General features: G+C 49.9%; 12 protein-coding genes across 12 annotated transcripts; 6 read left to right on the top strand and 6 right to left on the bottom strand.

The window, feature by feature from the left end:
* Window positions 1-46: 46 nt before the first annotated feature.
* FPRO_12025 (uncharacterized protein) lies at window positions 47-503 on the bottom strand (the record flags this gene model as incomplete). Its single annotated transcript, XM_031221562.1, has 3 exons — window positions 47-190; window positions 240-428; window positions 486-503. 3 exons carry the CDS (start codon window positions 501-503, stop codon window positions 47-49), a joined length of 351 nt encoding a protein of 116 aa, XP_031087109.1.
* An 886-nt stretch (window positions 504-1389) lies between these two features.
* Window positions 1390-2486, top strand: FPRO_12026 (uncharacterized protein; the record flags this gene model as incomplete). The annotated part of the gene is made up of 3 exons (XM_031221563.1): window positions 1390-1410; window positions 1462-1872; window positions 1923-2486. 3 exons carry the CDS (start codon window positions 1390-1392, stop codon window positions 2484-2486), a joined length of 996 nt encoding a protein of 331 aa, XP_031087110.1.
* Window positions 2487-3215: 729 nt separating this feature from the next.
* On the top strand, window positions 3216-4029 carry FPRO_12027 (uncharacterized protein; the record flags this gene model as incomplete). Its single annotated transcript, XM_031221564.1, has 3 exons — window positions 3216-3317; window positions 3362-3840; window positions 3888-4029. 3 exons carry the CDS (start codon window positions 3216-3218, stop codon window positions 4027-4029), a joined length of 723 nt encoding a protein of 240 aa, XP_031087111.1.
* A 248-nt stretch (window positions 4030-4277) lies between these two features.
* On the bottom strand, window positions 4278-5018 carry FPRO_12028 (uncharacterized protein; the record flags this gene model as incomplete). The annotated part of the gene is made up of 1 exon (XM_031221565.1): window positions 4278-5018. The coding sequence occupies one exon, from the start codon at window positions 5016-5018 to the stop codon at window positions 4278-4280; it is 741 nt and encodes a 246-aa protein (XP_031087112.1).
* A 653-nt stretch (window positions 5019-5671) lies between these two features.
* FPRO_12029 (uncharacterized protein) lies at window positions 5672-6216 on the bottom strand (the record flags this gene model as incomplete). The annotated part of the gene is made up of 2 exons (XM_031221566.1): window positions 5672-6131; window positions 6179-6216. 2 exons carry the CDS (start codon window positions 6214-6216, stop codon window positions 5672-5674), a joined length of 498 nt encoding a protein of 165 aa, XP_031087113.1.
* Window positions 6217-7045: 829 nt separating this feature from the next.
* Window positions 7046-7972, bottom strand: FPRO_12030 (uncharacterized protein; the record flags this gene model as incomplete). The annotated part of the gene is made up of 1 exon (XM_031221567.1): window positions 7046-7972. The coding sequence occupies one exon, from the start codon at window positions 7970-7972 to the stop codon at window positions 7046-7048; it is 927 nt and encodes a 308-aa protein (XP_031087114.1).
* Window positions 7973-9057: 1085 nt separating this feature from the next.
* Window positions 9058-9932, top strand: FPRO_12031 (uncharacterized protein; the record flags this gene model as incomplete). The annotated part of the gene is made up of 2 exons (XM_031221568.1): window positions 9058-9346; window positions 9394-9932. The coding sequence occupies 2 exons, from the start codon at window positions 9058-9060 to the stop codon at window positions 9930-9932; spliced, it is 828 nt and encodes a 275-aa protein (XP_031087115.1).
* A 1418-nt stretch (window positions 9933-11350) lies between these two features.
* FPRO_12032 (uncharacterized protein) lies at window positions 11351-13104 on the top strand (the record flags this gene model as incomplete). Its single annotated transcript, XM_031221571.1, has 2 exons — window positions 11351-11477; window positions 11540-13104. The coding sequence occupies 2 exons, from the start codon at window positions 11351-11353 to the stop codon at window positions 13102-13104; spliced, it is 1692 nt and encodes a 563-aa protein (XP_031087116.1).
* A 490-nt stretch (window positions 13105-13594) lies between these two features.
* FPRO_12033 (CI-23 NADH-ubiquinone oxidoreductase 23 kDa subunit precursor) lies at window positions 13595-14469 on the top strand (the record flags this gene model as incomplete). The annotated part of the gene is made up of 5 exons (XM_031221572.1): window positions 13595-13845; window positions 13903-13930; window positions 13980-14072; window positions 14126-14324; window positions 14393-14469. 5 exons carry the CDS (start codon window positions 13595-13597, stop codon window positions 14467-14469), a joined length of 648 nt encoding a protein of 215 aa, XP_031087117.1.
* A 388-nt stretch (window positions 14470-14857) lies between these two features.
* On the bottom strand, window positions 14858-16195 carry FPRO_12034 (uncharacterized protein; the record flags this gene model as incomplete). Its single annotated transcript, XM_031221573.1, has 1 exon — window positions 14858-16195. One exon carries the CDS (start codon window positions 16193-16195, stop codon window positions 14858-14860), a length of 1338 nt encoding a protein of 445 aa, XP_031087118.1.
* A 1065-nt stretch (window positions 16196-17260) lies between these two features.
* On the top strand, window positions 17261-17858 carry FPRO_12035 (putative NADH2 dehydrogenase (ubiquinone) acyl carrier chain precursor; the record flags this gene model as incomplete). Its single annotated transcript, XM_031221574.1, has 4 exons — window positions 17261-17464; window positions 17559-17576; window positions 17626-17755; window positions 17812-17858. 4 exons carry the CDS (start codon window positions 17261-17263, stop codon window positions 17856-17858), a joined length of 399 nt encoding a protein of 132 aa, XP_031087119.1.
* Window positions 17859-19136: 1278 nt separating this feature from the next.
* On the bottom strand, window positions 19137-21086 carry FPRO_12036 (uncharacterized protein; the record flags this gene model as incomplete). The annotated part of the gene is made up of 3 exons (XM_031221575.1): window positions 19137-20621; window positions 20732-20850; window positions 20969-21086. 3 exons carry the CDS (start codon window positions 21084-21086, stop codon window positions 19137-19139), a joined length of 1722 nt encoding a protein of 573 aa, XP_031087120.1.
* Window positions 21087-26377: the final 5291 nt, after the last annotated feature.

A 26377-nucleotide genomic window follows, 5' to 3' on the forward strand; every position in this document is an offset into this window, starting at 1 on the left:
TCTTTGGGATCCTTTCCTTGCGTTAGGTCGTTTTCTCGTCCATTAATTACTGAAACCGAATCATTCCTGTTAATCGCTTGCCCAATCTCTCCAACCATGACCTGTTCGGCGCTTCGTCAATTTCCCTTACTAGATCCGCAAAGTATGTTGGTTGACTCTTTGGCTCCAGTAATCTACCCTTGAGCTTGAACTGTATAAGTATTAGCACCGGATTGTGTTCGCAATGTCGTGGTACGTACTCGATCGTTATATCGGTCTTGGAGAAGGAATTGAAGCGCCCGTGCCTTGAGAAGCTCCTCGCGCTCCATCGAGGGCTTGTAGTTCTGGAATCGCTCGGTTACGGCTTTACCTAGGACATCTTGGAGTTGGTGATCGGGACGAAGGGCTTGCTTTGGCCAGCGCGCAAAGACATCGGAGTAGATTTTTTGCTACAAAGAAAGAGTCAATGTTTATTTCTTGTACTTTTTTATCAGGCAATTACTTACAGATAATGATCGCGACATGGTGAATTGTGAAGATGTCGTTGCTGGGGCTGGACCGCTCTGCAACAGAATATCTCGACGTCAACCATCGAGAAATTCCATAAAACAGTGTGCCCGTCACAGTGTTGATCTCTTTTGAAACTGTAATTGAAAAGCATATGATTGGGCCATGCGTACTGTGCCTCAGGCTGCCACGAGACCCTTGAAATGGATTGCCTCATCCATTTCTTCAAACCTGATGAGGACAAGCCCGTGATCTGATTCAATGTGGAGGTGGATCCAACATTACCTGACACAGCCCACTTGCAAGTTCAAGTCAAGAGTCATGCAAAGAATGAATCAAGTTCTTTTTGTCATTCTTCCACGATGTTCCATTAAAGACTTGCAGTCGAGAACAACCCTTTAGATCTGGCTTTGTTGTTGCCCCTGAACTTTGATGAAGGCTGCGAATAAAAAGACACCGTAAGCCAAAGTAGCATCACAGTGCGCCACGGCGTCTCAGTGGGCGGATACTTCGGCGCATCACCCCTGAAGGCCATTCTAGACCATCCCCTGTCGTATTTCACACTGTGCCAATACCGAACCCGAATACAGCCGTCGTCCGCATATCGACTAAGGCGCTCGCCCCAGGCAGGCTTTCTCCTCCCGTCCTGTCGCTGTCTGTTTCGTAATCGTCAAACTTCAAAGTCAACGCAAGCACACCCAAATCCAAAACTAGACCCTTTCGCCGTCGTTCCTTGAAGATCCTCTTTCCTTTTTTTTCCTCCTCGCACTGGTTCGGTCTCTCCTTTTTTCTTTCGTTCCCGAGTCCCTTCAACCTGCTTCTCTTCCTACGACATCGCGTATCTTTTCCTCTTGGTAAGCGGATTCGGGAGGCAGCCCGACACCGCCAGACGATTAGCCCATCATGTCCGGACGATACGAACGAGTGAGTCGCGCAATGAACCGCGGTGTTTGGAATATGCTGACAAGGTCTCAGATTAACGGTCAAGACGAAGAGGACTTTGGCGCCCGAAACAACAACAATAACAACAATCTCTCTCATCCGATCCCCCACTCGCCACCTCCCTCGTTTCACTCCCGATCCTCTTCTCCTCAGCCAACGCGCCAGGTCGATGCTACTCTCGCCGATGCCTTTGACGATGATGACGATAGCGACGATGAGGTCGATGATCGGAGACGATTGATGCGACAGAATTCGACACCATCTATGGAGAATGTCAACACGATACCAACACCTGCTCAACCGGCTGTTCCGGCACCAACGCCGTCCGGTTCAAGGTCAACGAGAATTGTAGGAGGTGGCTCTGGATCAGATGGTGTTTTTGCCAATTTGTCTGCGCGCCCAGAGAGAGGAAACAGTGATCCTGAGAAAGACGAGTTACCACCGGTATGTTGCCCAGATAAACACATTTGACTATGTGTCACTAACTTTAGTAGTCCTACGAACAAGCCGCAGCCGATGCTGCTCCTCCATATTGGGAGACGACTATTCTCGCTCCCGGCATGGGAGGACCTGACGAGGTTTACATCGACGGCATGCCAGTTGGCTCATTCTTCTCATTTGTCTGGAACGGCATGATCTCAACATCCTTCCAGCTCGTCGGTTTCCTCCTTACATATCTTCTTCACTCAACCCATGCCGCCAAAAACGGTTCTCGCGCTGGTCTCGGTATAACTCTTATTCAATACGGCTTTTATATGAAGGGTGTTTCAGAAGACGAACCCCCGGCGATGAGCGGCCCCGATGGCTACGCCGCACCACCCGACCCCAACTCCCACAACTTCAAGCAAGGCGACGTGACAGACGATGATCTCGGCAGCATTAGCGGAGGCGAGTGGCTAGGATACGTGCTCATGGTAGTCGGCTGGTTCCTTCTTATCAAGAGCGTCGCCGAGTTTCTACGAGCACGACGTCACGAGCAGCTCGTCCTCCAGAGCCCTGATCGCGGTCTTGGTGTGCCGATCATCGCCGAGGGAGAGTCAAACGAACGAGTAGTCTAAATTAGCGGATTTGAATATGTACAACAATACCATTATCTCATGGAAGCGCATCAGTCGAGAGACGTAGGCGTTAACTCTTTTCCTTTTGGCGTTTCTTGGGTGGGTGGATGGGAAGGATATTTTGGTTCCTACTACAAGCTTAGTGTTTGGCGCGGCACACGCAGTTTCATACGTCTCTATATATGTCTCTTAACATGATTTTGGTTGTATTTATGATTGACAGCCTGAGAACCGTAGATGTAAAGGGCTCTTCATAAATAAGAGAAGTATCCTCGCTGTTCTTGTTCTCATTTTATGCTCTTAAGCTAAATTCTCGTAAACCCGATACGAGGGATCAAACCCTCTATTCCCAAATCATCCTCCCCAGTCTACTATCCTGGTAGTGAACGATCTCGTAAATTAAAGCCCCTGTTAGTGAATGTCAGTGGTGATTTGGTCTGTGGGGCTACCCGTCGCCGATCCCCGTATTACGGAACGGCCCCGCACAGGTTTCGGGAGTTCGGGTTGATATGATGATAACATTACAACTCACTCCTGCCTCTCCAGAATCAGTGAAAACATTCCTCAACATCAGTCTTTCATCTTAATATTCCAACCATTTTTGACGTCACTAAGAGTCGCACCGTCATCGTGGCTTTCACCAAGAAATCACTCCATTTCCCCTCTTTTGTCTCTAGCCTCTACAGAAACACCTGTCGACTTACACACCAGAGACTCTTCAGTATCAACATGGCGTGGACATGCAGCGGAGAGACTAACTCAGCTCTTATTGAGAACATGTGGAAGAATGGTCTCATCACCGACCCTCGAGTCAAAGAGGCATTCCTCAAGGTATACTCCCTGTTCCCTTCTCTAGACTCATACTGATCAACCAGGTTGACCGAGCTCACTACGCCCCAGCAATGCCATATGAAGATTCACCCCAGCCCATCGGGTACTCGGCAACTATATCTGCACCCCACATGCACGCCTCAGCCATCGAGCACGTTCTCAGCTATCTTCTCCCCTCATCAACATCTCCAGCCCCTCGGGTCCTCGATGTTGGTTCTGGATCTGGATATCTGACTCATGTCATGGCTGAGCTAGTTGGTGAGAAGGGTCTTGTAGTCGGTCTCGAGCATATTCGTGAGCTGAAAGAACTTGGCGAGACAAATATGTCGAAGAGTGTGGAGGGCAGAAGATTGCTTGAGAGTGGAAAGGTGAGATTTAGATTTGGCGACGGGAGAAAAGGATGGCTCGAGGAACCGAGAGAGGGGGAGAAAGACGAGGGGACAGGCTGGGACGTTATTCATGTCGGAGCCTCTGCGGTGGAGATTCATCCTGAATTGTTGGAGCAATTGAAGGCTCCTGGATGGTAAGTGAGTTTGTGTTTGTGCAAATGAGTGTGCTAACAAGCTATAGTATGTTCATTCCTGTCGATGATGACAAGATGGGGTACAATCAGCACGTTTGGAGAATCGAGAAGGATGGAAATGGGGAAATCACGAAGAAGAAGTTGTTTGGAGTCCGCTACGTGCCGTTGACTGAGGCGCCGAAGGCGTAGGGAGATCATGTCATGATATCCTTCCTGTACTGGCTTTTTTGCTCATTTTTGGGAGATTGTAGCATATTGTCAAAGTTGGTATTTTATAATAAGAATAAGTCAGCCAGCTATCCTTTGCATCCGTTTCCATTCCCGTTTCCGTGTCCATCAAACCATGAATCATGCCCAGCCGTTAACTCCGAAATATGCAAGCGAATGTGTCCATTCTCGTCCTTTTCGCCAGCCACTTCCCTTTCCCTTCCTTCCGCTCATAGGAATCGCAACCCAAAGATCACGGCCGCAATAGCTGATAGTATGCTTGGTGAATACAATCTTGGGCTCTCGCTCACAAGCCCCGGTGCGGCCTTGGTCCCTTTACCAGAAGATCCATTCTGCGTGTCTGTTGTTCCACCCTGGCCACCAGCTCCTCCGCTACCGCTCTGCCCTCCTTGCCCGCTGGAACTGCATCCCCCAGACGGGCAAATCTTGGCAGTCGAGTTTCTAGCAGGCGTGGCGATAGGAGCCGGCGCGACTTTGCATCCTTCGAAAGGACAAGGACTCCCAGCTTTCTTCTGAACTGCTGTAGGAGTAGGAACAAGCGTCGCCTGTCCACAAAGCGTGCAGGGAGTCTGCACCACAGGTGGAATAGTGCCATTCTTCGCACAACCACCATCATAGCCGTCGATCTGGTAAAGACTCAAGACGTCTTGTCCTCCACACTTGCCGCTGGTCTCATCGCCGGCGATACAGAGATCTGTGCAGCGAGATTCATCGACTAAGTCGAAAGATGCAGATGCGCTACCGTTATCGCAGTAACATGTTCCACTACCGATTGCGACAAGGTTACCTTTGGCGGCGCAGGCTTGGAGGCATTGATGGGTTGTGAAAGGCGAGGGCAGAGTTGTTGCTGAGAAGGTTGATGTTTGGGAGATGCAGCCGATGTATTTTGGGGGAGGTTGAGGGAGGGCGACTGCGAAGAAGACCATGGGAAGAAGGATTAATAGATGCATCTTTGTAGTCATCATTGTTGAATTGTGTGAATTGCGGTCTTGATTTCAATATTGTGGTTGTAGTTGTTGTAAGTAGTATGATAATGATGTTTAGCCAAGCGATCCCCAAGTCTTATATACTCTTGTTCCATCCCAGCCTCTTCGCCATCAACTATCCACAGCATTTCCATGATAAGGCTCTTTCAATGACTAACATTCTTTGTCCTCGGGCATAACAGATTGAGAATTACCAAAATATGGAGTTTGACAATTTGCGTTCCAATCTGCGGCAGACAATGTTGGCGTTGTGGCAGGCACCGAGTAGCAGATATGTCTCAGACATCAACACCATAGCCAGGAATGCTTACTTGGGATTGATCAGCTTGCCTTGGCAATCTCAAACTTGTTGAGGGAAGATTTTTCCTGGAGAAAGAGTGAACTGTTCTTCATTGTCATTTGGCCCTTCGTCGCTTGTAACCTGCAATGAAATGAAGGGTTTTACATTTAAGTACCATTCAGTTGACATTCTCAAAGACCACAGGCAGACCCGATACACCGTACGACTGTCTTACAATACTTCCGTGTCTCAAGCATTTTCCTCCTAGCCCTAGCAAGCATACACCGTCGTCCCTTAAACCTTACCAACCACAGCAGCTCATTGCCAGCCTCGTCCTCTAATCCTCGTTCTTCTTACAATTTGGCGTAACAGTAGGAGTTACATACTCCGTCCCACATCCAACAGGACAATCCTCACCGCAAGGGTAGCTGGTCGTAACCGTGGCAGGCGACTCGGGGCATCCGCAAACTGAACTCATCGTCTCCAAGGTCAAACACATCGGCCTAATACAATCAGAACAAATAGTCGCTGTTTCAGTGACAGTAGGACACTTGGGTTTCTTGGTAACAGTTCCATAGGCTGAAGCGTAGGTGTAAGAAGTTGCGCAGCCACTGGGACACTTTGACTTGGAGCAGGGGAATGATGTGCCAGAGGTTGGGACCTTGGAGGGACAGTTTCGCTGGGAGGAAATGGTTTCGATAGTGAGACAGGCGGGGACAACGCAGGTTGTGCAGAGAGTTGCAGTGGTTGTGACGGTTGGGCAGGGCTTGGAGGATTTCTTTGCGATGGTGGGAGAGCTGAGTGTGTTAGTTGGGTGTGTTTGGGTATGGAAGGGAGGGATTACATTGTGAGAAGGGCTGTGAGGAAGTAGAGAGACCACATATTGTCAAGGTAGTCAAGACTATATATAGTGTTTTACTTGGAGAATTGTTAAGAATAAAATATGTTTCTAGCAGTGTTAAGACTCAGCGATATCACAAACCTCTTCCATAAAGCAGCAACATCCTCACCTCTTATACTTAAACCTTCACACCTTCAAAATACCAACATCGTCAGCCCAGACCGAAATACGAGGTTTAGCAAAACCCATCACAATCGCTGCCGACGATCCGGTCTTTGTAGTCCAAACAGAATCCCACTTTCCAAATGAAGGAATGAGGATGACAGCCGGTGATGTAAATGAGGCACGTGGATTGGCTTGGGGGCTGAGAAGATGGCGTAGGAGGACCCTGAAGATCACTCTTGGGTGGACGCATTGAGCGTTGGCATTTATGTGAGGGGAAGGAATACGAGCGATATGATGTTGGGATTGCCAAATTGGGGTCGTAAGTGTTTGGTTTGGGCGAAGCTATATTTAGATGGGTTGTTGCGGTGATGATCATTGTTTTCGAGTATCTCGGTATTCCCTCTGAGGCTTCTGTATGTCAAACTTTGCGTCCTCTACGTGTGTAGTTGTCCGCCGCATAGTTGGGTCTATCAAAACGATGGCAGTAAGACTGAATGAGGCCTTCCATTTGTGGCAGAGGGCAACACAACGTACGCCCTTGCACGTAGAATGAGGAGACCAATACTGCACACAACGAATTCAATGCTTCTGATTGCCATGGTCTATCATGGCCCTTTACAAGAAAACGAAAGCAGCCTTGGGGCAAGTCCTAACCTTACAAAGCCTTTTGGCATATGCCAACGTCTAACGTTCTCACTTCTTCTCCTATTTCTCCCTCTTCCACTCATCCACAACCTTCTGGACAACCTTATCCAGATCCTCATCCTCCAATCCCAACTCCTTCATCGCAAACGCATCTCCCCGCTTCGGCCACTCGGCATCAAGCGCTCCCAACACAAACACAATCTCCTCCATCGCATGGTGGCTATACTCCACCGCCAACTTATTAACCTCCCTCTCTAAGAACGCCTTCGAGTCTACAAACTCCTTCTTCCACTCTACGCCCGTAGCTTTCTCCAGTGCTGCTACAACCTCAAGCTGTGTCTTGCAGAAACTTTGGACGTAGAGAAGACGGTTTTTCGTTGTATCGGGGCGCTTGAGAACGGCTACTAATGCTTCGGCAACGCGGTGGAGTGTCGATGCTGAGGCTGGGACATCGCCCTTGTCGAGGATGACAGCGGTGTTGGTCTCCAGATCGGTGTGTAGCAGACCATCGAGAATACCATAATCGAAGAAATGCCCACAGACAAGCGATGTCCATGAGAAACCAGGGTATTCCTTCGCAAGCTCGACAGCTTTACTCCTTACAGTATCCTTGTCACGGTATAGTTTCAAAAGCTTCTTCGCCTGTTCACTCTGTGCATCACAGCTCCCAAAATCAGCGGGAATGAACCTCTTGACACCAGCTTTCGCAGATGCTTCAGCAAGACGTAAATGCTGGTCAACAACGCCTGTCAAGGGAAATGAAGCGATGACAGCATCTTGCTCTTTCAAGATAGGGATCAAGCCTTCAATGGAAAGGTCATCTGGTATCGTGACGATATTCACGGAGGATGCGTGCGCAGGGGTAGACTTGGACGATGCGCGCTTGGCGACGGAAACGGAGAAGGAGTTCGAGGCCACCAGACCTTCAAGAAGGACCGAGCCTAGATTGCCATTTGCGCCGACGAGGAGGACTTTGTTGATAGACATGATGCGATGACAAGCTGCAGATGGAAAGGGAGATCGGTGAAGATGCTGGGATCAAGCAAAAGAAAAGATACGACACTGCGGGGTAGTTTAGCTATGTAACGCGGGGTACATTTCGCAATTGATCATCTCAGTGATTCAACGCTCTTCTACTCACAAAAAGCAATCTAGACATCGGGATGACGCTCCGACGCGAGAACACGGAAAGTCACCCCGAAAGCGCATCTCTCCCATCGCGGAGGCCTTCCGCCGTCGCACTAGCGCGAAACAATCCAGCACGCAAATATGCCCCTGTGATAACATTCCCAATTAGGTAAATGCACTAGCGAGATCTGCCGGACTTCGGTGTTGATATTCGTATTCTGTTGCTCCGTGTCCGAGTGCGACGCCGGGTCTTAGCGTGCGTATCTCCGGCCGCGAGGTCCCACAAAATAGTCCGAGACGACGCGGGGGGCCGATATGTGTAAGGGGAAGTGATGTCTATGACGGTGAGAGTTGAAGCTGAATGTGCTGATTGGGAGGGGGGATCGTATAATTTACGGATAAGTTTACGGGCTGCAGAAGGAATCAGTGTCGGCAGTATAAATGTAAGTTTATTATACAGATTTGAGATTGGTGATATACGTATTTAGCATAAGAATATCGATCTAGTACCACTTCCCATTGTTGTCGATTCAATGAGAATTACAGCATCCTTTCTATGTACCCATTTCTGTTAAAAAAAAATACATCAGCCAAGTCACTTCATCACTTCATAACTACCTTATCAAACCCTTGAATACATGCATATCCGTCCAGTTTAAACATCAATTCATGTGTCACCCTGGGGCCAATGATCTTGATCTTCTCCCCCATTGGAGATCCTCGCGTGGAAGTGTTGTTAAGTCCGCCCCGTGCATCACCCCATTCGTTACAGTCTCGCTTCATCTCAGCCGTCTTGTCGCACTGGGGTAACTACCTCACATCACACCTGCACCTGTGAATCAGTGGCACGGAGAAAACAATGTGATATATAAAGGCCAACCCCCCTCTTCATTCTATCTCAACTCAAACCTCAACTCATCTCCAACACCAACATCAACATCAACATGATCGACAACAAAGAAATCGTTCTCATCACTGGTGCCAACACTGGCATCGGCTTTGAGACTGTCAAAGCTCTTTTCGCGTCTCCCAAACCTTACCATATTCTACTTGGAAGCCGTGATCCTGCCAAGGGAGAGAAGGCTGTCGCCGAACTAGAGCACGAATGCCCTAGCTCCAAGAGCAGTTTGGACGTTGTTCAAATTGACATCACTGATGATGAAGCTATCGAGAGGCTCTTCGAACATGTGAAGGAAAAGTTTGGAAGACTTGATATTCTTGTTAACAATGCTGGTAAGTTGCTCAACATCTAAATCTAACACTTATGCTAATCTTAACAGGCGCAAACTTTGATGCGTTCAATGATGCCAGCGATCCCAAGAAAGCTCGCGAGCTTTTCAACAAGTCCTACGATGTCAACGTCTCGAGCACACAAGTCATGACTTCGGCTTTCGCTCCTCTCCTCATCGCCTCGAAATCCCCGCGCCTCCTCTTCTTGACCTCCGGCCTTGCGACCCTCGAAGGTGCACACAAGTCATACTTGACCAAGCTCGCGGGCGAGGTTCCCCGGGGCTGGCCCAAGGAGGGAATCCGTACAACTGTGGCTTATCGATCATCCAAGACCGCCCTCAACATGATGATGCTTTCATGGCATCATCTCCTCAAGGGCGATGGTGTCAGAGTCTGGTCAATTAGTCCTGGCTTTCTGGCAACGAGCCTTGGAGGAAAGCCCGAAGTGCTGAAGAAGGCTGGAGCTGGTGATCCAGCAACTGGTGCGGAGCTCATCAAGAACGTTATTGAGGGCAAGAGAGATGAAGATGTCGGAAAGGTTATCGGACAGCCTGAATGGGTTGGGGAGACTGGAATCCAGGCATGGTAGTCCTGTTCTGCTGGGATATCATTACAAACATGACTCGAAATAGCAAGGCCGAGTTAGCAACACTATGAACAATTCGGCGAATTTTCACATTGACGTGTAAATTCTTTCAGTGACAGCAATTAGCAAAGCCACATTGATGATGTATCTATCGTCCACTATCAAAAGTCCCTACCACAGAACAATCATAGCGCTGGTCTTGGTGATCCGAGCGCCCTAAAGAAATGAGATGAAAAAGAAACTTCTGTTCGCTCGCTTGGCACTTTATGCGCTGAGAGTATACGTCATTGCAACTATCCAGCTCAGCCTTTGTGTCATTCGCTGGCAGTTTGTGGAGGGATGTTCCATGTAAGCGGAAGTTGAGTGACGGAGCATTGCACAAGACCATTGTCTAGATGGGGATGGACCCTTGCTGGACATTTGATTAGAATCAGGGTCGAAAGGGTTTATTCTGAGAATAGAATGAAGAGGAATATGGAGGTGGCTTGGATTACGAGAGATGAGGATGACTTAGAGACAGTGTGCCAGAGAGTTGATACAGTATTTAGCTGTAGGCTTTGCGATGTCACAGTGCGAGACTTTCAACTCCCGGAACCCTTTTCGGGCCCGGCATCGCAACCCCTGATCCACAAAGTGACGTCGGCAGTGCCGCGGAGTACGTTGCGTACTCCGGACGCGTCTCCACAGCCTCCGACTTTCTGACTCCAATTCATTGAATACGCCCATCGCCATGAAAGTGCCAGTATCACAAACCAAGCAAAGGCTTGCAAAAGGAAAAATAGCAACAAAAAAGGACAAGAGCAGGCAAACACACTAAAGCCTCGGCGCATGAGGCATCTAGAACATCAAATATGGACCCTGCCAAGGATTCAACAGCTTAAAAAATAGGCGGCCGTTTTTAATATTTACTTGTCAGGCACGGCACGGCGCAGCACAGCCCCCGATGCTGAGCTGACGTTGGGTTTTCGCCCTCAGCTTAGGTTCCCGTTAATGAATAGTAGGCAGTTAATAAATGGGTAGGGGAGTAAAAATGCAAGGCTGATCCTTTTAACCCAAGTACGGAAGGATTGTCTGCGTCTTGTTTCTTCTCTTCACTCGCTCTTCTGCCACGTCGCATCACTCACTCACTGTTACTGTTGCTATACATTGCCCGTTTTACTTATTAGACTTCCGTCTTCTCCTTCGGCCCAACGTAACGCTTAATACCTTAACTCTACTTTACTCGAACCTAATTGATACCCCAGCTTTCTTCTTCTCTTCTTTTCTATTTGCGGATATTCTGCCGGCACTGTCTTTGTCACAGAATAAACGAGGTTGGAGGTGGATTATCTACTTGCTTCGCCAACCTCCCGCTCTCGGGCTTCTTCTCACTTTCTCGCCCCCACGTCCATCATACCTTTTTCAACATACAACATCCAAGAATGGAAGCTCGCTCTCTAACAGCACTAAATAACCTCGCGGGCAATCCGCCTCAATACCCTATCAACCCAGCGCAAGAGAAACAAGACCCTCTAACGCTCTATATCTCCAGAGTACCGGGCACTCGAGGTAAGACAAACACCCCTCTCAACCCCCACCGGGTCTGACACTAACACCGCCTCTGAACCCAGATGTCATTCTATCACCTTTCAAACCACAACTCAAAAACGTTACCGCCGAGGATGTCGCCAGCTGTCTTTACTACGTCCACTTTGAAGCACCGTCGCTAGAACCTGCCGGTCCACCACGAGATGACGAGCACCGGTCTTCGAGCGATGAGAGCTCGTCAATACGGAATATTAAAAGGAAGCCTTTGCCTGGTGGCGCAAGACCATTGACGCCTCCTCCGACCGATCATCTTCCTGTACCTGGCTACGGAAACGAGAACCAGGACCCTACGAGAAGACGGGGCCTTTCAGTCAATTCGACCTTTGATCCTCGACAAACGTCAGCACGACATGATTATGAACAAGAGGAAGAAAGCCCAGTTCTACCACCTCGACCAAAGAATGTCCCCAGAATCCAAACCCCGGAACCTGCTGTAGCCCGGAAACCACTTGGGCCTCGGATGACATCGAACAATGCCTCCGCACTCGGCGACCATCCTCTCCCGCCCCTTCCACCTCCCAACCAGGGAGGTCCCGATTTCGATCGAATGCGTGCAACGAGTCGCCCTCCCCTACCGAATCGAAACACCGAAAACCGCTCTCCCTCGCCCCGAAAAAGCTATGAAGGAAAGCAGCCTTTTACATTAGCTCTAATCCGCCGTGATCCCAGCACTGGAAATCAATGGAACGTTGGACATATTTCGTCTTTCCAGTCTGAAGCACCACCACCTGATCAGGACGACGCGAACCCGCTGTTCGCCTCTGTACCGCCCGTTGCGCAACCGCCAACTTCCGGGAACCCACCCATAAACGTTCAGATCGAGACTCTTGGCTATGGAAAGTTCCGCGGTATGCCTGTGCGACGGAGCTTCGACGCGGGCCCAGGCTCAGATATGACTCAGCCACGGGACGGTGGTATTGTGCTACAGAGACAAATTGCAATGGCTTACGGGAAAAGCTGGGCATCGAACTGGCGAGAGAAACTGCAAGACGGCGCTGGAAAGGGGCATGGGCGACAGGGTAGTGTCGGATCGATCGAATCAACCGAGGCGTCGTCGCCTGTTGAACCTGCGATTTCAATGCATCCCGGTCCAGGACTGAGGCCTCGGGGATACATCTTTACCAGTCCCTGGAACGGAAGGTGTGAATTCCGCACAGGAGCTGCTGGTCGAAGCTTGCGCTGCTATCACATTCTGCATGATGATAGACCAAGCAATCCTCTGGCTGAGTTCAGTCAGGGGCAAATCCAAGGTGGCGGTAGCGGCATGCCGATGAGTGAACTTCGATTCAATCTTCCTACAGCAGAACTCTTCAAATCTGCTGAAGGTCGTGAGGAAGTAAAGACTCAGCTCCAAGGACATTTCAACAAGTTACTAGGCCGCGACGAACGAGGTGATGGTTACGACAACGACGGCATGGTTTCTCCATTCGACATAAATCTTGGAAAGGAGAAAGCCGGCGGTGGCAACCGAGGAAAGAGAGCCAAGCTGGGCAAACTCATCATCTATCCTGATGGACTCAAGATGCTCGATCTACTGGTATCTGCAAACATGGGCCTTTGGTGGCAAGCTTGGGAGAAGAGTTTTTAGGGAACTCGTGACCATCTAAACCAATTTTTGAGATACCTACATAATTTCTGGAGTTTTTGTTTTCGCTATTGTAAAGGTGGTGGTTTGCATGTTGGCTATTTACGTAGAGGGAGTTGCCGCGAGGATTGAGACGACATAACGATCATATGGAAACGGCTGAAATACCAAAACATAGCGATTGGATGATTTATAGATGAAATGATTTAATTACATTAATTTGCCTTATTAATATGCGATCATCATTGGTTCATGATGTTTGGTGACGATGAAGTTCAGTTGAGATTGATCACGTGAAAGGTCACGAGCGGCATTCCAGCCAATCAACAGCCTAGAGTTGTAATCCCGCTGAGCAACTTTCGTAGCCGAACACATCCATCACGTCAAATCCTCGCCTCCCGCCCAGCCCGTCCGCCTCAATTGACCCCGGGACGTCAAGTCAATTGACACTCCTTCGAATCTCCCCTCCTCCTCGATTATCCTCCTCGACACAATGGCTCACGCACTCATCGCGCGACGCCAGCTCGCCTCCGCTGCCACCAGCAGAGCTAGCATCCTCGGCCTGGTCCAACAGCGAAGCTACGCGACACCTCATGGACCACCTCCCGCCAACTTCCGAACGAGCAAGCCTGTGCAGTGGACCTGGGACAGGGACAGCACCCTCGATCGCATGGGAAAGTTTTTCCTCATGACTGAGATGGCGAGGGGAATGTATGTTCTGCTTGAGCAGTTCTTCCGACCACCGTATGTTATAAACAGCCTGGGTATTGAGGGAGTGGAATTGGACTGACGAGGGATTAGTTATACAATTTACTACCCCTTCGAGAAGGTATATGACGTCGAACGAAGCTACATACGCAAATAACTGACCCAGTTAGGGCCCTATTTCTCCTCGATTCCGTGGCGAGCATGCCCTTCGACGATACCCCTCCGGTGAAGAGCGATGCATTGCCTGCAAGCTTTGCGAGGCTGTACGACACCACATATCTCAAGTGGCAGCTAAGTTGCTGACATGAAATAACAGATTTGTCCCGCCCAGGCCATTACCATCGAGGCTGAGGAGCGAGCTGACGGATCCCGCCGAACAACCAAGTACGATATTGACATGACCAAGTGCATTTACTGCGGTTTCTGCCAGGAGTCCTGCCCCGTCGACGCTATCGTTGAGTCGCCCAACGCAGAGTACGCCACCGAGACCCGAGAGGAGCTTCTGTACAACAAGGGTGCGTACCCTACCACCTCCACAATCTACCAAGGTCGTCCTCCGAGATCATTACTAACAGTTCAACAGAGAAGCTTCTCTCCAACGGAGACAAGTGGGAGCCTGAGCTTGCAGCTGCTATCCGCGCCGACTCACCATACCGATAAACGATACGAAAAGGAAAGGGAGAAGAGGAAAGCATGGTTTTTATGTTGTTTTGTTTGTTGCCTCATGTCGTTTGAAACGTCACTATTGTAGGAACAGGATCATTTTTTTGGTGGAAAGGCGGCATAGGATACGATGAGGCTTCAGACGGAAGGGATGGGTGGGTGTACATAATCTAGATGTCCAAAATGCCCCTTTGTCATTCAATTGGCTGGTTATTGTGAAGCTGAAGATGGGAGAAGTCATGATAAAGAGGAGCAGTGTACAATCTGGGCATAGTGGTGAGGTCAGTTCTTTGGTGTTGTGATCACTAACGGGAGTTTCAGCACATCAACATCATAATCATGATTCATTCAACTAATTATATACAACGAAAGGCTCAGGCTAGGCTTATTTGGGAGCTGGGTATGCGCACTTCTTAACCTCAGGCTTGGTCTCAGCAGCCGCGAGAGCAACCTCAGTCAAGCCAGAAGCAACCTGCTTCATCCACATGTGGTACTGCTTCTCACTGGGATAGAAAGGACAAGCCGCCGAACCACTCTCCTCGCCAAACTCAATAGTGTAGCTCTGCAGCTTGCTCTTACCGCAAGCCTTGCCGTAGAATCGGCCAAGGGCGTAGTCAGTGCTGGCTCCGGAAGTGGGATACAGACCAACAGCCTCTTGCACGACGTACTTGGTAGTACCAGCGCTCTCCATGGACTTCTTCATGCTGTTTCCGACCTTCTTCTGGACGTTGATGTCCTTGGAGGTAATGTACTCCTTGTACTTAGTCTTGGGGGTCTCATCATCGCCGAGAACACCACGACGTCCGTCAAACTTCTTGTTCGCGAAACTCTCCTTGGGGTCTTTGGTCTGCGCATCATCATCACCCCATGCGTAGAGGATATCGCCGCCAAAAGAGTGCAGGTCGACGAACCAGCTTAGGCTCTTATACTTGTCCATGACCCAGACGACGTTCTTGGTCTCGGGCTCTGACTCGGGGCCAGTACCGTGGAAGACCTCACTGGTGGGATCCTCAGAGGCAACGGAGCTCAGATCAATGCCTGAGTTGAACGCCTTCTTGTAGTTGAACAAGAAGTCGTAGTTGCGGTTGATGTCGATACCAATGGCATCGGGGTTGCCCTTCGAGCTCTTGGGGTTGCGGTTCTTGCGCCAGCATGAGTTGGTGGATTGATCGTGCTTGACACCATCGGGGTTGATGATGGGAAGGACGACGATACCGCCATCAACAGCCTTGCGGACTTGGGCAGCAGTGAAAGTAGTCTTGCCATACTTAAGACCCTTACCCGCCTTGCGAGCGTGAAGAAGGTCAGACAGCCAGTAGACTACATGATCGGGGCCACCACGCTCACGCGCATGGGCACCGCTAATGATGAAGAACTTGGGGTTCTTTCCAATCTTTGCACCAAGGGTCTTCACACCCTCGTAGGTCTTGTAGGGAGGGCGAATGAGCTCAACCTCCTTGAAGTTCTTAGCAAGACCCTCAAGAGCGGAAGAGACCTCAGCGGGAGTGAGAATGGACTTGAGGTTGCGGTCTGAAGTGGAAAGGCCCTTGGGGACGATAGTGCCTTTCTTGAAGCGATCGCCCGTTCCAATGGGGAAATCGGGTTCCGGGCGGGTAGCCTGTCTAGCGGCGAGGACTGCAGCGCGCTCCGAATGGGGGACTGAGTCGGAGGGGATAAGACAGGCAGAAGCCGAAAGAGCGTAGGCTAAAAGTTGAAGCTTCATTATTGGAACCCGTTGTAAAGAAATGACTACCAGTGAAGGATGGGGAGTGAATGAAGTCCCAATAATGGGAGAGAAGAGGGTTATATTTAAGCTTAAGCTTAAGACAATCGATCAACGAGACATTGAATCTCCCGTACGACGTTGGGATTCTTGGCCCTGTGAATCAACTGGATTCCAGTGGCTCTCCTTCCTATCTCAGCCAGCTTCCCGTAAACAAAGTCCCCCTGGGGGCACGGGCAGACTGTTTGTGGTAGGTGAAGCGATAGATAACATGCAGCAAGGGGCCATGATTGGATGAGTACAAGGAACGTTTGTAAACGGTCTTTTGGTGATTACAATCTGACCTGGGGAACATAGACAAGGGACATTCATGCTGAGTCGGTAGTTGGTGCTCATTGGGGGAATTGGAAGCTTGGCCCTGGAATGGAGAGATGAGGTTCAGGGTAGGGGGTGTAAGATTGCTGGTCTGACGGTATGGGCTTATCTGTAGGACATGGAGAAGTTGGTAAGACTGAAAGCTATCTTTGATCTATCAAGCATTGAATCAACATTTTAATTTGTCAATTGACAAATGAGAATGGGCAAACTCGTGAGTATTTTTGTCTAACATTTGGTATTGTTCATGCGAGTTGCCTCCCCAGATCGAAAGAGACCAATGGGGACAAGTTCGATTATGCTGACTAGACTACAACCAGCGTTTCAATCAATAAACACCATAAGCCTTACAGAGTACATCTCATAAATTGACTTTCACCTCAATTCCACTTCCTCATAAGTTATCATTACAACCAAGTTCTCAATGCCTTTCCTCTTCCTCGGCCGCATCACCCAATCACGCCTCCGCCCTCGCTGACGTATACCGGATCGTTCCCCCGGCCTGATCACGTGACCACGCCCAAACCGAGCTTAGCTTAGCTTTCTCCATCGGAACAGACCAGTCAACCCGGGTAGCAACGAGAAATTTATCATCACCTTCAACCTCATCATCCAAACTCCACCACCGCCCACCGACGTCAATTGACCCTTTCCTCCTCGACACCCGGGAAAAGAGAAAATACAACCAAAATGTTCCGATCAGCAGTCCTCCGATCCGTCCGCGTCGCCGCCCGTCCCGCCATGCGCTCATTCGCCGTGGCGCCCCGCGTCGCTACCGCTGCCGTCCCCAAGATCCAGAGCTTCCAGGCCGTGCGGTTCTACAGCGCTGGCGGTGCGCTCAACAAGGAGGAGGTCGAGGGCCGAATTATGAGCTTGTTGAAGGGCTTCGACAAGGTGAGAAATCATCTCCGAGATGGCAATGGATTCACCGAGGGAATCCCCCTCCAAATTGCCGATCTGATAAACCAGTAGCTAACGATAGTCTTAGGTCAACGATGTCTCCAACGTACGTCTCGATAATCAACATATTCGAATATTTACCTAACCATTCGCAGATCGGTACCAGCGCTCACTTCGCCAACGACCTCGGTCTCGACTCTCTCGACACCGTTGAGGTCGTCATGGCCATTGAGGAGGAATTCAGCATTGAGATCCCCGACAAGGATGCCGACTCCATCCACTCCGGTATATCTAGCCTCCCCCCCCTTGAGCTCCAGAACAGCATACTAACAACCCCCCAGTCCAACAGGCTGTTGAGTACATCCTGAACCAGCCCGACGCCAACTAAACGTATATCTCCCAAACCGCCACCCCTCTTTTCCTCCTCATTGTACAATTACCACTCTCATGACCACCGAAATCCTTCCTCGGCAAGGATTTAAAAGACGCCGATAAAAAAGCCAGCGGGGGATATTGAAATGGGGTGGTGGTGGAAGGAAAGATATAACAACGCAATATAACGCATCAAGTTCTTTTTTAATCTCGGCGCACCATGAGACGGTTCATTGTTTTCCAGACGGTTGTGGAGGAGGGAGCCACAGGAGGAGAGCTGAAGAGATGTTTGAATGAAAGAATTGGCGACGAGTTTTCGGCTTGAAGTGTATGCTTGACGTCCTCCTTCACTGCTCGAAGGAATGCCACGATTGGCTGTTCCCCGGTTTTCATACTGTAAAGCAGTGAATACGGCGAATGGGATACATTGAGTTCGCTGAGTTGATGAAGGGTAGAAGGTGGAATCTCTACTCTGTGGCTTTGTATAGTGTATAGAAACACCCAATTTCTCTACCTACGTTCTCTGACTGCTCCGTGTAGAGCTCACATAGCCGCTATCCCCGATATCACATCCCCACCAGAGAGTATGACTAGTACGCAGGCCTCATTATCATGTAAAGACCCCAAGATCTGCCACGAATTCAACATTACATCACCGCAAATGGCTAGGTACGAAGTAAATCCAGTGCCAACAGGCCCGGTGAACACGTAATGTCCATTATGCATCCTCCCATACATGCAACTATTTTCATACATGATTTGCCTCGATATATCTAACGAGGTCTTGACCCCCATTTGCGATTGTTTTTGTAGATCCGAACCTCCCCAAAACACCATGCCCAAGATGACGATACCAAGCGGAGAGAGCCAATTGTGTGCATCGAGCATACAAGTCAGCCTTGCTTGTTACCCTCATCAAGCCTAAAAACTGAGTGGGCAGAAATCAGATTCCATCCGCCTTCCAAAGCAGCTCATGATATGATAGCGATTATCAAGCAATATATGAAAACAGAAAATGTCAAAACTCCTGGCCGTGTATCCTATATCCTTTTTGATCTTGGCCATAACAAATTGCCATGCATCCTCATATTTTTCTTTCGTCCGTTCCACTCAAGCGTAAAGCTTGTTGGCGAAATGCAGTATGTCGTAGCGACTGCGGTGTTGTCCGCTCAAGATCATGGCTCATCAACTCATCACCTCCTTTTTTTTGTCTAAGCTACCAACTCCGACGCTTGACTGATAAAACTGAAACCAGTTGTTCAAAGACGCTATCCTCCGCCTTCGGCCTGGTTGTTTATCGGCCGCTGACAGGAACTCCCTTTGTTCCATTGGTGGAAGGCTTGCCGGCGACAGCACCAGCATAGCTGCTCCAGACATTGGCCAAGCCGGCTGAGGTCCTCTTAGGTGACTTGATGGAAGGCTCACCGTCTTCCTCCATGCCCTCCATGTGGAACATCTCGTCGTCTTCGTTGATCGGCGTAGTGAATCGGCCATTCATAGATGAGCTGATGCTACCGCTTGACACATGACGTTCCATGCCACCACGCTCACGCTCTTTGCCAATAGGACTGATGGGGCTAATGGCACTAGCGGTAGTACCAGCTCGAGCGGCCGCAGGGTGGAGAAGAGGGCTAGAATTGCCTGCAGTATCGTCAAGACGGCTTCGCTGAAGTTGCTGAGAAAGCATGGACATGCCGTCACTGCCAGATCGCAAAGAAGATGGACGGACGAATCCGTTTGTGCCTCCCATCTCTTGTGAAAGAACAGAGTTTCGGAGTGGGCTGCCAACGTGACCAAAAGCAGAGGCACCTCGGAGAGATCGAGAGGTTTCCTCCTCTTCCTTCTGTCGCTGGAACATAGGGCCCCATCGGCTAGGGCTGGTTCCGATGGGACTGCCGTACTTGCTCAGGCCCTCGACATCGCTGTCAGCTCGCATAGAGCCACGGCGAGCCTTTTCGACTGGAGTCAAGAGGTCTTGGAGGTTTTCGGGTACATAGTTCTCGGGGAGATTGTCGTCATCGTCGCCAAAGGCAAAACCAGGCTCCCAGTCTCGGTCAACAGACGTCTTAGGCATGCTGGAACTGAGCATCCGGGGCTTGGTAAAGCGGGACGAGTGCATAGCTCGCCTGCCAAAATACTCCTCCCCGTTGGCTTGATGAGAGTTAGGAGGGCTTCTATCCAGAGGGGCCAAGAGGTGTTCCGACGAACCAAATGCTGAAGTGTGTAAAAGCTTGAGAGTCTCCGACGTACGCGAGTCCTTAGCATTGCTGAGCGAAGGAGTTGGCGATTCGATGCCAAATTGGTTGGGAACGGACGATGGCCATGGACCAGCGGGGAAGCGAGCAGCGTTGGAGATGCCATTGGAATCGAAAGATGCGGGGAGAGGAGCGTCTAGGACAGAGAGACCCTTGTTGTTGATAGGAGAAAGTCCCATGCCAAAGCGCAAGGACTCTTCGTCTCGGGGAGAACCGTAGTTGGATCCAGTATAGGACATATCGATGGTTGGGAGACCATTCTCAAGGCTAGGCTGTCGACCGAGAGTATGTTGATCTTGTTCATCGTAGGGATATGCCGAAGTGTATGCTGGAACGTCAGCGCGGTAGAGGGAGGTGGTAAGGGCGCTGGTGGAGGATTGATTGTTGCTTGTGGAGGTGGGGTTGGATCGACCAGCGAGGGCGGAAGTATTGCCTATCGTGACGCCATTCTTTCCGTAGTTTATGCGTCGACCGTCGGGGAGGATATGGATATTTGCGCATTTCGGACCAAATTTGCAGTTTCCCTGTAATTGAAAGACGATCGTCAGTGCTGCTGTGGATTGGAGACGTTGCGACGTGGTGAGGGGTGGATGCGGCTGGCAGCGGGCGATGGATCATGATATGGCGCACTCACCTTTGCAAAGTATTTGCAGACGTTCTCAGCAGCGTTGCTCAGATCATGACTGAAAGGACAGGCATTACCAGCCTGACAAGCACCTTGACGAAAGAACTTGCAAGGAACGTGGGACGTATCTATGATTCAGTCGTGTCAGTAGGGACGACATTTGGTATTCAAGGTTTGGCGGGGGTCGTGTGCAACATGCAACAACCACGCAGCAAAGCAAAGGAACAATGGGTGGACATAACGTACTCGGGGGACTTCGGGGTCCATCGAAGCGGGGAGTATTCGCCATAGCGCTCGCCTGAGAGTGTGAACCGCCGTTGGCAACGCTGAGGCTACCGCTCCTGGCGTGGCGGTATTCAGGCATGATACTCTTGTGTTGGAGGGCTGATGATGGGTTGAAGCAATTCGCGATGGAGGGCGAAATCGGGGGGCGGGCCGAAGTCCAAGGTTCGAAAGAAGGGAAGGTGGAGGAAGGGCAAAAAGAAAGTGGAGGGAGTTTAGAAGAATCCGAGTTGGACACCGGGAAGTCAAAGAGGAGAGTGCTATAATGGTAGCGAGTTGAGTGAAGCCCAGCGGCGGAGCGGGCGGCAAACGATGGCCCGTAGTGGGTGAAAGCGGGCGAGAGTGGCCGAAGTGGGCGTTACTTTAGGCGTCGCAGTGTAAAGTTAGGCGTAGCAAGACTTCGTGGGTAAGAGAACCTGGAAGACCTGACGCGATTGATGCAATGCGAGTAATGGGGAAATGGTGGGGGCGTTATGATGTTCCTGTCCTGTCCTGTCTCTTCTGTTTTGTCTGTGGCCTGGCCTGGGCTGTTCTTTGCGAGCAACGAGTGACGGATATGGAGGGGTGAACAGACAAAAGTGACTTTGATATCCCGCAGTGGTGATATGCTTAAGCTTGTACCTCACAGACGGGGTATGTCGCCGTGCCCGGACTCTGATGGTGCAACCGGCAGCGACGGCGGATATGTTTCCACTACCGGTAAGATAATTGCGAGTAAGTCGTGATTAGAGTGGCGCAAGATAATACAAAAGAGTTGAGATAACGAATTGAGCAAGTTCAGGTTTTCTTTCTGAGCTGAGGAGAAATAAATGGCGGCGAAAGAGAGGCACCTGACAAACGTGGATCTGATCCTGGTTTAGATGCGTTATGCCCTGTAAACCAGAAATGCTACCCCGTACTTCCTATTCTGTAGTACCACTCACTCGAGTCGAGTCTGTACTCGGCAGACAATGCAGTGCAGATGTTCGCATCGAATAGCGATCCGCTTGTATGAGGCCACTTTTGTTTATTGGGCCAGCCAAGGAAATACCTCCCACTCTGCAGTTCTATATCCGGAAATGTTCCAGATGGCTTAGATGAGAAGATAGTAATCCAACTGCGGATATCCCGGGATACTTGTTTTGGTGTAAGACGAGTAAGACCTATAACTTTGCTAGGTATGCTATGCCGCTAGAGTCGTGTGAGGTCGTGATATCTCAGGTGACCGCTCACGTAGAAGGATCAAAGAATGTAAAAAGTCGGAGAGAAGTAAATGGAAGAGCCATCATACAATACAGCAGACAACACGTCTCAGGTGGGAAAAGGCTGCCTCTTAATATACCAGCCTCCTCTGCTTACATAGCCTACACCACCAGACAGCCATCCATATCCTACAGACCTACACTTTGAGGTCCTAGACTTAGGCAGAAGATTCAACCCGAAAACCGCCAACGTGACTGACTATCGGGCCCGAAACAAACCTCATCGTGTGTGTCTGTTGGCCCACCCGCCCGCCTAGACACCTCTCTACTCTGGGTGCAGACACGGCTGAGGGTGGGATAACAATGGGTTGTGGAATTCTTCAACTCTCTACAATCTGAAACATCCCATCACAGCATCCACTTCACAAGTTCACTGCATCCTCACCGGTAAACTGGAATGGCGCGGAACGTTGCGAACCGGGAGTCAGCTTAGCCTCAATGCGCAGTTCTTCAACCCATGATTCTGGGAAAAGTATCTCTATGAGCTGCGTATGCTTGAAGCTAGAAGAATAGACTTTTAGGTTATTTGACGTCCCCCTTGATGGCTTGACCTCTCATTTGCTACATGTCCCTCCCAAAAGGGCCATCTGGACGACAAGCGAAGGGAGGAATCAGGCCATCAAAGGGTCACACACGCAGATGGATGGGCTGAATAACTTGTTCTGATGCACATGTACATCTCATAGGGTTGCACTTGAGACCGGAGGAGACATCATGTTAGTATCATAGATCTCATCTCACCGGTCTGGATCTTATCGTTCTTGGAGCTATCGAAACATCCCAGCCTTCTCATCCAGTCATATCCAGCATAGGAATATGAAGTGAAACAAGCTTCTGATAGAATACAATGGAGAGCACGCGAGTGAACCTGGAATGTCAGCCACGATATCATAGCCCGAGTCCGTCGACGTTGAAGCTTCATGTCTAGATTCCTGTGCCAGTGCCGTCGCCACCAGCAGGTGTGAATCAACACCACCCTCTCCAACACATGCCGATTCCCCATGTCAAATAAACATCCATGACAGAAAAAAGCCATCCGTTTTAGGGGATATCGACAAAGCTGAAGCCCTCGTATCTCTTTGCTCGTCAAGGGTCCCCCAAGATTTACAGGTCGCCACCCGCCGATTTATTGCCCACCATGACAGGACAACTTCCAAGAGCCGGATATCCAGGGTTCCGCACCTGACGATCTTGCATTGCCTCTTTCTGAATAGAAGAGGGTAAGCATTTCGCGATAATGACGATACAGGATCCCTGTAAACTGATTCGTAATGCTGTGCGTGGTCCGCTGGATGTCTTCACATCATGTAGTTGACTTAGAGTACCGTGGTGTCCGCCCGTACAGTACAGATGTTGGCTGGTTTGTACATACAGAAATGGATATCCCTGTCTGTCTGTCTGACATACATACATAGTACATACAATTTCCCCAAGCCACCAACCGTTCATAGTCATCTTTACAATCAAGGCAATCGAAGACTATCCCTAACTCGGCCGACCAGACCCTCGACCCTCGTGTCCATGTGCGCCAGGATGCACCCACAGAGAGTCGTACCAGGGTCTCTACCCATCGGCAATCCCTTGGCGTCAATGCCTCAGCCCAGAACAAGTCGAGGCGGTCTCGATTAGGATTGTATGTAACGCGTTTACGCTTGCGCAGCTTACCGACAATATTACTGTACTGACTGTGTTGTGTTGTCCCTGCACTTGAATCCCATCTTGGACGGTGCATTTGGAGAAATGACTTGTTGTGTGACATCAACCTCGCACAGCAGTAGATGCGTATCACAGGAACATGTTATATATCTCCGTGTTAAGACGCCTGCCTTCGATTTGTGGAATCATTGCATTCATGTCCTTCTCCTCTGGACTATCGGTGCTACCCCAATGCATTGTTTGTAAGTCATTGACGACATTCTCCATGCACGACCCCTGTTGCGTGGGATGTGATAACTTCATCCCTGGGGTAGGACAAATGCAACAAGATGTCAAGTTGGATATTATCGAGTTACACAATCACATCTGCATGTATGTATTTCCTGCAGTGTCCAGCCCAGCCCAGCCCAGCCCAGCCCAGCCCAGCCCAGCCCACGACATATCGGGAAGACGTGATCTTGGGGCGACGTTCTAGTGGAACTCAATCAACTGTTTCCAGCGGCTTTGACCCCCTGACAAACGCCCAGGTCAGTGCACTTACAGCGAATGTCTTGTAACGAGGGGTAGTTGGCGGTCCGAGCGTCGAGCCTGTGGGTCTCTGATCCAGAAATAGCCGTGCAGTTTGGCTTGTAGGCACCTCGACTTCAAAACTCCATTTATATCAATTATCAGACATTCACGATGAGGCCTGGCGTTGTTTACGATACAACGCGAATAACCGAGATGCTCTGCTCTATGCTTGTCTCAGTACCATTCAGGCTATTTTGAAAGAATGATACACTTATCGTCATCGCCCGGGCAAAGCCGGATCTAGCGAGGCTTGGAGTGTCGTTGTTTATCATCACCACTTTTCCCACATGACCTCTCATTACCGACTCACCGCGTGTGCTATCTCCGGTCTATCCACACCTCCCTGATACAGCCGCACCTTTTTTCTTTCTGTCTTCTTATCCTCCGGCTCGTTTCGTTCCATCCCGAGCCTTGTCTATCTCCACTATGTTCAAATATCCCGCCATGCCGCTGTCTCCGCGCATCCTCTCCGGTAACTATGGCACTTCCCTGTTGTAGGCCTTGGTATCTTTCACTAGTCTGCAGATGCATCGTACGGGTAGCTTCCGCAGGTCAGGATGGCTGGCTATTTCTACCCAACGTACATACCCTTCAGTGGCAGCCGCATTCACCCAGACCAATTGACTGCCTCATCGCGTCACACATCCTTGCCCCTTCAGCTCTGATTGTACAGTGCTGAATCTGGATGATTCGTCTCTGTATGTTTATGTTTTGCAGGCGTTCGCAGGTGATTGTGCATGGGAACAGCCCTGTATTGGGTTCTTTGAGTTTCGACCTTGCAGATCTCAACCAGTAAGCTTGAGCTTCATCTGTCTCGGGATCAGTTTCTAGACCTCTATAATCAAGGAACCTGTACCCGATTATTGATCAGAAAAGGAGAGCAACCTTCTCCAACTTTTGGGACTACTTTCTACTGCGCCACGGCCGGGCGAGATGTCCTTGGTTAAGCCATCAGCCATCAGATCAGCCTTGGTTGTCTCAGGCGGGTGATCATCAACACCACCACCACAATCAAGACCCTCCCCAAAGAGTGGAAAAATACTTGAGACCTTCAATGAGGGTGCTGAAATAATTGGTATCATGGTCTTCCAAATTTACCCTCATTATCCGAAACTTGTCCCAGTATTTCTGTCACTTATGATCCAGGTCTCAAGTTTTCTTACATCCTGTCGCATCCCCATCACAACCCTTTTCTTGATTCGTTCCTCTCACATTTCCCTTACACCCATCTTTTATCCTGTCGATGCTTTTCGTTTTGCGAAACACCCCGTATGTCTGTCTCTCGTGGTTATCAACTGCCGAGAAGTACTGCGTTTTAGACCAGGGTTATGATATGGAAATTTGCCTCTTCTTTGACCCTCAGACTCGCAGCCTCTGTGTCGTTGGTCAAGTCCATCATACGACAGCCTTGGACAAATGTATTGGCTGTTGCATCTGAAAGAATATTGGCTGTCTGGTGGCTTGGCTGGCGTCCCCAGACTTGACACCTTCAGCCTTTCACATCGCATAAGTGGCGTCCCTGTCGAATGTTCTAATGTACGCTGCTCGTTCCCGCCCCTCTCTCTCCGCAAAGCTGGGTTCACCTTGTCTGTCTGGCTTTGTCTCTCCCTGAGTCACCGCCAAACACCAACACCATGAGACGTCAACTTCTCACAGCCTTTCATTCATGATCCGGAATAAGCGCTCGGCAAGTGTTGCGCTAAGCAGAACAACACCCACTCAATATACACCCCCCGTCCCCGTCCCCGTGCACTCGCTTTCTCGATCACTCAACCACTCCCACTCAGGCCAGGAGATTCCTGGTCACCACACCCTCAGATTCGATGAGATCGACTCTTCCTTGACATGGGCAGCATAGTACCTAGCATCTTGAGAAGCCTCATGATCCTTGCCCCACATCATCCGA

Source organism: Fusarium proliferatum, assembly GCF_900067095.1.
Source record: "Fusarium proliferatum ET1 genome assembly, contig: FPRO_scaffold010, whole genome shotgun sequence".
Classification (NCBI taxonomy): Eukaryota; Fungi; Ascomycota; class Sordariomycetes; order Hypocreales; family Nectriaceae; genus Fusarium; species Fusarium proliferatum.